The sequence below is a fragment of the Colobus angolensis genome, unplaced genomic scaffold, assembly GCF_000951035.1.
Source record: "Colobus angolensis palliatus isolate OR3802 unplaced genomic scaffold, Cang.pa_1.0 Scaffold581, whole genome shotgun sequence".
Taxonomy (NCBI): Eukaryota; Metazoa; Chordata; class Mammalia; order Primates; family Cercopithecidae; genus Colobus; species Colobus angolensis.
The window spans coordinates 322,026-331,300 of NW_012119388.1; the positions used below are offsets into that span (position 1 = coordinate 322,026).

General features: G+C 44.1%; 1 protein-coding gene across 8 annotated transcripts in view; it reads left to right on the plus strand.

Moving 5' to 3' along the window:
• Positions 1 to 1,775: 1,775 nt before the first annotated feature.
• Positions 1,776 to 9,275, plus strand: part of APTX (aprataxin) — a 29,158-nt gene continuing 21,658 nt past the window's right edge. For 4 of the 8 annotated variants that reach the window (XM_011962200.1, XM_011962197.1, XM_011962204.1 and 1 more), the window contains exon 1: positions 1,782 to 1,850. In XM_011962200.1, the coding sequence (XP_011817590.1) occupies positions 1,813 to 1,850 (38 nt within the window). In that variant the 5' untranslated portion in view covers positions 1,782 to 1,812. Of the gene's footprint in view, positions 2,079 to 5,169; positions 5,277 to 9,275 lie in introns of all 8 variants that reach the window. The other 4 variants (XM_011962202.1, XM_011962198.1, XM_011962203.1 and 1 more) reach the window with 3 other exon arrangements.

Consider the following 9,275-nt stretch of genomic DNA (forward strand, 5'->3'; position numbering starts at 1 on the left):
GTGATCTGCCTGCCTCGGCCTCCCAAAGTGCTGGGATTACAGGCTTGAGCCACCGCGCCCGGCCAAAGTTCCTGATAGTCTTAACTGCCTGCCATACCTTTAGCTATGCATTGTGCTGTGTGATCTTGCTTTTCTGGCCAGTAATACACTATAGACAATGGACTAGGCCTAACAAGCAGGACATGGAAACTCTGCCCAATTTTGCACATTATATATTGAATAATGTAATTAGAATGATCCAATCCAACTTTTGGATGCAGGACACACAAAGGCAGGTCAAAGAAGCACTCTTAACCGAGAGGGATGCTTAATTTTGAGGGAACAACAAAACTGGTCATGTCACCAGAATTGCCTCTTTTTATCTTAAGCAGTTGTGAACAACATTCCTCAGCTGTAAGGCCTGTGTGGCTGCTGAAATGCTGCTTGTGTTTTCCCACTTCCTCATATGACCCTAATATAAACCTGCATCTTCTTTGCTAACAGAAGCAAGCCTGTCTTCTGTGTTTCTTGGAACATCCTCCCACCTTCTGTCTTGAAAGCTCTGATAGCTCCATCATACTGTTAAGTCTCTGCTTTTCCATGGAAGGAAACAATACTCCACCTTGATGAAGAATGTGACTCCTTAAGTCTCAATTTTGTTAAAGAAAAAAATATTCAGTGATACTTGCTGAAGCATGGTAAGGAGGACTTTATTCAGGAACTTCATGATAGGTATATAAAGCTCACTGCAACAGGGTTTTGCAGTGGAAGAGAGATTGGGCTCAACTCCGAACAGCAGCATGGGCAAGTGGGAATTTATGGCCAAGGAGCTGTGTAGGGGTCAGTGGATGGAAAATTACTAAGAGAAAACATCAGGGGTAAAGGAGATTCTGGCTAAATAGACCTAATAGGATTCTTGCTGGAGACAGGCCAACGTAATCAGACATCACCTGGGGGATGGTGGAGACTAAGGAACCTGATCAGATATTGAGAATAACCACATAAGGCGGGGTGGTGGTGGTGGTTCTTGCTAAACTGACTTAGCCAGGGTCTGTGCTAAAACTGGATTTTACAGGGAAGTGCACAGATGGGCCTAGCAGAAAATTCAGAAACGTAATTCAACCAAAGAATCTTTGCCAGTGTGTTGTATTTGAGAAAAATTATAAACTATACTTTTACCAATGAGATAGGAATTGTTCCTTCTGCCAAAATGCCTTAGAATAATTGCAATATGATTCTTAGGGAACGTTTTGGAATTGCTGTAAAAAATCAGCACACGCATCTTATCCCTGCATCCTGCTTTTTTTTCCTCCGGATTGCCCCTCAGTTCATTTAGTGTAGACAGCACTACAAAAATCTTAGCAGGTTTCCCCCGCCTTTTACCTCTCCATTCTTTCCTCCCTGCACAAGGGAGAAAGCGGACTGTAGTTTAAAAAGCAAGTGGCAGTGCTACAGCAGGTTGTCTGCAGCAGTAGAGATGGCCTTAAAGGTTGTGAACATCTCCTTATGGAGTATCGAGAAGCTGCACAGCCACCTAGAAACGTCCACAGAGGGATTGGGTCTGAAATATCACCCAATTCAGAGACTGTGAGGCAGTGACAGGCGAGTGGCCCTCAGGTAGAGAGATGGTGAGAGAGCTGGTCCCTACAGGCATAACTGCCACCATTCTCACTTGGACGACGACCCAGGGAGAACCCAATTGGGGCGGACGCTTTTTGATCTGGGGGCCAGATTCTTTCAGCCAATCCGTTAGAGAGATGCTGCTGACGTTACTCGCCGCGCCCCAGTCGCCTTCTGATGTCATCCCGCAGCGCCGGAAGCGGTGAGGCACACATGAGTAACGTGAATTTGTCCGTCTCCGACGTCTGGAGGTAAGGCGATTGTCAGCCTATCTCTGCTGGCTGGGCTCAGTGCCGCGGGTGAGCGTTAGGCCGAGGCTGCTCCTACCCTTGAGTGATGTGCCTTGAATGACGCTGCTTTAATTCGCTGCTCTCGCGGCTTTCTCTGTCCTCCCGTCCTACTCCCTTGGGCTGTTTCAGCGGGCGCTCCTGTTGGTCTTCGACCCACTTTGTGTTTGTTCACGTGTGCTCTCGACACCTGTACGTAGCTTGGTCACAACACAAGCAGAAAAAATATGAGAGAGTAGGCCCTGTCCAACCAAGGAGGCGGCCCAGTTTGTCGGGAAGGACAGCGTTTCCGCTAGAAATGCTTCGTGAAAGGCACTTGGGGGACCTTAGCAGCATCCTCAACAGGCCTTGTAGGAATGCCAGAAGAAGCAATCCTTGGCCGGGCGCGGTGGCTCATGCCTGTAATCCCAGCACTTTGGGAGGCCGAGGTGGTCGAATCACCTGAGGTCGGGAGTTCCAGACCAGCCTGACCGACATGGAGAATCCCCGTCTCCACTAAAAATACAAAATTAGCCAGGTGTGGTGGCGCATGCCTGTAATCCCAGCTACTCGGGAGGGCGAGGCAGGAGACTCTTGAACCCGGGAGGCGGAGGTTGCGGTGAGCCGAGATTGCACTTCAGCCTGGGCATGCCAAGAGTGAAACTCCGTCTCAAAAAAAAAAAAAAAAAAGCCTTTCCCCATACATACCAGTGATAGTGGCTCAACATAGCGGGGATGAAATTTCTATTTGGAATTACTGTGGTCCAGGTTTGGAACTTTTGGGGGTTGTTCATATGCGAGGCAATACAGATTTGTGCTCGTTCTTATTATACAGTTATTGCTTTTCTTTCTGTCTTGTCTTCTCTTGTCTTTTTGAGACAGAGTCTCACTCTGTTACCCAGGCTGGAGTTCAACGGCATGATCTCGGCTCACTGCAACCTCTGCCTCCCGGGTTCAAGCGATTCTCCTGTCTCAGCCTCCCAAGTAGCTGGGATTACAGGTGTGTGCCATGACGCCTGGCTAATTTTTTGTATTTTTAGTAGAGATGGGGTTTCACCATATTGGCCAGGCTGGTCTCAAACTCCTGACCTCAGGTGATTCGCCCCACTCGGCCTCCCAAAGTGTTGGAATTACAGGCATGCGCCACTGTGCCTAGCCACAGTTATTGCTTTCAAATGATCTTTTTATATGTCCACAGCTCCTGCTCCTACCTTCACTATTAACAACAGCAATCATAGTGTTGAATGCTTTTTATCAGACACTGAGCTTTACATACTTTGTCCTTTAGCTCTTGTGACAATCCCATGGTGCAGAGCAATTGTTAATACCGCTTGACACTTGAGGGAATGAAGACTTGGAGAGGTTAAATAACTTGCCCCAAGTCACACAGCGAGTAGGTGGTAGAACCAATATTTGAATTCAAGCAATCCAACTTCAGAGGCCTTGATCTTCGCCACTGTTCTATATTGTTTTTCTTCGGCTGTCCATTAAGTTCCCAGACACCTACTCTTTGTTACCTTTTATTTTATGGAGAAAATTAGGATCATGAGACGTGCTTTCCCTCGCATTTCTGCCTCTGCTTTCCCTTTTAAAGTCATCAAGATTTATACCCTTTACTTTTCCTTTTGTCTCAGAGGATGAATTGTCTTTCTAATCAAAGCAATTTCTTTGTATTTGCTTCTGATATTTTATGCTGTCACTTATGAGACCTTGTTTTCATTTGTCATTTCTGTCTTCCAGTCATGTATAAGTAAGGCCAGGTTTCGCAGATCTCTGACAATTCCCCCTGCCGAAGAAAGAAAAAGTCCTTGGTGATCCATTTTAACTTTAGCTGTCATCCAATAACTTTCTTTCCCTTTATATCTAAACTGTTTTAATGAGTATTCTAAACTCTGTCTCCATTTCCTCACCTTTTGTTTCCTTCTGTATCTAGCTCTCAGACCCATCATTCCCCTGAAATTTCACCCCAAGGTCACCAGTGACTGATTATCAAACCAGATAGATGTTTTCCAATTATTGCTGGATCTCTTTGCTGCTTTTGGAACTTGGTCATCCCTCTTACTCCCTTCTTCTTTGCTTTACATGTCAGTGCTCTCAGATGATTTATTCAACAGGTATTGATTGGGATACAGAGATGAACAAGACAGATAAAGTGTTTTCTCTTAAGGAATTTACATTCTAGCTGTTCTTCGTGTGCCTTTCTTACCAGTCATTTCTGCTATGGGTAGTCATTTTCCTCCTTCCCTAAATGTTGGGTGTTTCTGTTGTTTGTTACTTTGGCATATGAGCAATGAAAAACTGTTATTTTCATTCTGTACACATTGCCTGAGTGAACCCATCAGCTGGCTTGGTTTTAACAACTTCCTACATGCTCCCAAATTGAAGTTGTCAGCTTAGACCTCTCTGAGCTTTACTCTCACCTCTGACTATCCTGCTGGACATCTCTGCCTGCAAGTCCCACAGACACTTCAAATTCAGATGACTGAAACTGAACTCAGCGTCTTTCCTGGACGTAACTCTTACCACATTCATCACTAAGTCCTGATAGTTTTAGCCGCTAAACATCTCTCAAATCTGTGCAGTCTTCTCCATCTCTACTGTTGTCCTTTTACCTGCAGTTATCATGGCCTTCTAACTGATTTCCCTGCTTCTAGGCCTTTTCCCCCGTATCTGTTCTCCACAGTACTCCCCTCCACTCCCAGATGGTCTTTGGAAACAAGTCTGCATCAGATTCCTGCTTAATCTTTAAAGATCTGTCCATGCATTCATCCGTTCTTTTCTCTAATTCATTCAGCAAACATTCATTGTCTACTGGCTTGCAAAATCCATTGAAAGTTCTCAAGTTTGAGCTTCTCAGCCAGGGCTCTGCCTCATCTGAACCCTGCCTGTATCTCCAGCCTCTTCTCTGCCTCATGCTTTAGGTTCCATTCAGACATTATGGGTTTGGTACTAGACAACTGCATGCTTTAGGTTCCATGCTTTAGGTTCCAGCATATTTCCTAGCATATAGTATGCACTTGATAAAGGTATGCTGAAAACCAGGGGATCCTGAAGTAAAGGCCAGGCCTAGCCTAGGACAGTGATCTCCAGAAACCCCCCTCACCTAATTAACCCAGTTTATAAATGGGACTCATTTATAAAGTTTAGGTCCATCTCGCCCAGGAAATTTTTTCCTGACACCTCCTTCCTCCCAGTCTCGGTTGGGTACTCCAGCATTATACTTCCACCCTTTGTATAGAGCAATCATCATATTTACCACATCTACTATTAATATAATTGTTTCTGTGTTTCTCTCCTCTACAAGATTTATTGTTTTATAGATGAGGTCTTGGTGTGTTGCCCAAGCTGAACTTGAACCCCTAGGCTCAAGTAATCCTTCCACCTCAGTCTCCCAAGTAGCAGGGATGACAGGTACGTGCCACCATGCCTGGCTAAGACTGAGTTTTTTGAAGGCTGGGCTCATATATTATCTCTTTATTCCCAGCACTAGAATGGCACAAGGTACACAGGAGTGTAGTAATTTTGACTGAATGATCAAATGAGTGAAGCCAAAAGTTATATGATGCAGTGGTTAAGAACCCATTCTTTGGAATTCAAATCGTAGCTCTGGCACATGTTGGCTATGTTACTTGAACATGTTACTTATCTTCTCATCCTTAATTTTCTCTTCTTAGAATGGAGTTGTGAGTATTAAAATGAGACCATGTAAGTAAGACGTTTAGCATATTTCCTAGCATATAGTATGCACTTGATAAAGGTATGCTGAAAACCAGGGGATCCTGAAGTAAAGGCCAGGCCTAGCCTAGGGCAGTGATCTCCAGAAACCCCCCTCATTGTTTTGTGAATGCATGGACAGTGATGCAGTCTGTTAGCAGGGAGATTATAATCTTGCTTGGAAAGTAGAGTTACATCCAACAATAAGATGTAGAGAAGAGAAGACAGCTCAGTGAAGGCCTTAGGGAGGAGGTGAGGCTTGAAAGTTAAATAGGATTTGGGTTTTAGGAGAAAGGAATACCAGGAGACCATATTAAGAATGACTTAGGCTGGGCGTGGCTCCTACCTGTAATCCCTGCACTTTGGGAGGTCAAGACAGGAGGATGGCTTGAGGCCAGGAGTTTCAGACCAGTATAGGCAACATAGTGAGGCCCCATCTCCATAAAAAATAAAACAAATTAGTAAGGCATGGTGGTGTATGTCTGTAGTCCCAGCCACTCAGGAGGCTGAGACTGGAGGACCACTTCAGCCCAAGGAAGTTGAGGCTGCAGTGAGCTGTAATGATGCCCTGCACCCAGCCTGGGCAACAGAATGAGACCCTGTCTCAGAAAAAAAAAAGGGATTTATTTGGGAGACGCTGTTCAGTATATTATACCTGAAGGGTATACATACAGGCATACCTCGGAGACATTATGGGTTTGGTACTAGACAACTGCAATAAAGTGAGTCACATGAATGTTTTGGTTTCTTAGTGCATATAAAAGTTATGTTTATACTATACTGTAGTCTGTTAAGTGTGCAGTAGCATTATGGCTGAACAAACAATGTACATACCTTAATTAAAAATACTTTGCTAAGAAATGTATCAGTCACCGGAGCCTTCAGTGAGTTGTGATCTTTTTGCTGATGCTGGGCGGGTCTTGCCTTGATGTTGGTGGCCGCTGACTGATCAGGGTCACGGTTAATGAAGATTTGGATGTCTGTGGCAATTTCTTAAAATAAGACAATAAAATTTGCTGCATCGATTGATTTTCACAAAAGTTTTTCTGTAGTAAGTGATGCTGTTTGATGACTTTTTTTCTCTTTTTGTCTCATTTTTTTTTGAGCCCAGTTTATGGATTTTTATAGCATTTTACCCACAGCGTAACTTCTTTCAAAAATTGGAATCAGTCCTCTTAAACCCTGCTGCTATTTTATGAGCTAAGTTTATGTCCTGTGTTGACATTTCTTTTTATTTATTTATTTTTTGAGATGGAGTCTCACTCTGTCACCCAGGCTGGAGTGCAATGGTGCGGTCTCAGCTCATTGCAACCTCTGCCTCCCGGGTTCAAGCGATTCTCCTACCTCAGCCTCCTGAGTACTGGGACTACGGGTGCCTGCTACCACACCTGGCTGATTTTTGTGTTTTTAGTAGAGATGGGGTTTCACTATGTTGGCCAGGCTGGTCTTGAACTCCTGACCTTGTGATCTGCCTGCCTCGGCCTCCCAAAGTGCTGGGATTACAGGTGTGAGCCACTGCACCCAACCTCTTCTTTTTTTTTTTTTTCTGGAGAGACAGAGTCTTTTTCTGTCATCCAGGCTGGAGTGCAGTGGCATGATCTCGGCTCATGCCAACCTCTGCCTCCTGGGTTCAAGAGATTCTCGTGCCTCAGTCTCCTGAGTAGCTGGGATTCCAGGCACATGCCACCACACCTGGCTAATTTTTGTATTGTTAGTAGGGACAGGGTTTCATCATGTTGGCCAGGCTGGTCTTGAACTCCTGACCTCAAGTGATCTGCCTGCCTCGGCCTCCCAGAGTGCTGGGATTACAGGCATGAGCCACAACACTCAGCCCTTTGTTGACATTTCAGTAATGTTCACTACGTCTTCACCAGGAATATAATTCGTCTTAAGAAACCATTTTCTTTGCACATCCATGAGAAGCAGCTCCTCATCCATTAAAGTATGATCATGAGATTGCAGCATTTCAGTCACATCTTCAGGCTCTACTTATAATTTTAGTTCTCTTTATTTCTGCTACATTGGGAGTGACTTCCTCCATTGAAGTCTTGAACCTCTCAAAGTCATCCATAAGGGTTGGAATCAACTTCTTCCAAATGCCTGTTTATGTTAATATTTTGACCACCTCCCATAAATTACAGATGTTCTTAAGGGCATCTAGAATGGTTGAATCCTTTTCAGAAGGTTTTCAATTTACTTTGCCCAGGCCCATCAGAAGAATGTGTTTCTTAATTAATATACCCTTAAGAAATGTGTTTCTTAATTAATATACCCTTAAGAAATGTGTTTCTTAATTAATAACACTTGAAAGTCAGAATTACTTCTTGATCCATGGGCGGCAGAATGGATGTTGTTTTATCAGGCACTAAGGCAATATTATCTCCCTGTATAATATATCTCCATCAGGGATCTTGGGTGCATTGTCAGTGAGCAGTACTATTTTGAAAGGAATCTTTTTTTTTATGAGCAGTAGTTCTTAACAGAGATCTTAAAATATTCAGTCAGTCATGCTGTAAACACATGTGCTGTCATCCAGGCTTTGCTGTTCCATTTATAGAGCACAGGCAGAGTGGACTGAGTATAATTCTTAAGGGCCTTAGGATTTCTGAAATGGTAAATGAGCACTGGCTTCAGTTTAAAGTCTCCAGCTGCATTAGTTCCTAACAAGACAGCCTGTCCTTGAAGCTTTGAAGTCAGGCACTGACTTCTCTCTACCTTTGGAAGTCCTAGATGGCATTTTCTTCCAGTAGCATCAAAGATCACTGATCACAGATCATTGTAACAGATATAAGAATAATGAAAAAGTTTGAAATATTGTGAGAATTACTAAAATGTGACAGAGACATGAAGTGAACACATGCTGTTGGGAAAATGGCACCGAAAGACTTGCTTGACACAGATTTGCCAGACTGTCAATTTGTAAAAAAAAGTGCATTATCTTTGAAATGTAATAGAGCAGAGCACAAAGAAGGTATGCCAGTATGTATGTGTTTCTTGGGGAAAAGAAGAGAGAGAGGGATGGGCAAGTGGGACTAGTTCTGTGAAGAGGAAAGGAAGGTAAAATACGTAACCACTGTGGAGTTACAGTATGACGAGCTTAACTTAAGGCCTGAGGGACTTGAGATGGATCAGGGCAGGGCAAGTTTCCAGGACTGTGGTGGATATTGTGGTAGCCTCCAGCCACATGGAGTTATTTAAGTATTAAGTAAAAAATGTAGTTCCTCTGTTGTCCTAGCTACATTTTAGATGCTCGATTGTCACATGGTGGGTAATTTATTGGACAGCTCAGGTGTAAAACATTTCCATCATTGCAGAAAATTCTGTTGGACAGCACTATTTGAGGTTACCTGATTTCTGGCCTTGTGTGTTCTATCAGATCACTTGAGTTCTTTAAGGAATAATCAGAATTTCTTTCTGACAAATCCCCTCAACTCTAAAATGAAAGATACAGAGCCGAGCTGGGCGCGGTGGCTCACACCTGTAATCCCAGCACTTTGGGAGGCCGAGGCGGGCGGATCCCCTGACATCAGGAGTTCGAGACCAGCCTGGCCAACATGGTGAAACCCCATCTCTATTAAAAATACAAAAAGCCGGCGCGGTGGCTCAAGCCTGTAATCCCAGCACTTTGGGAGGCCAAGGCGGGCAGATCACGAGGTCAGGAGATCGAGACCATCCTGGCTAACACGGTGAAACCCC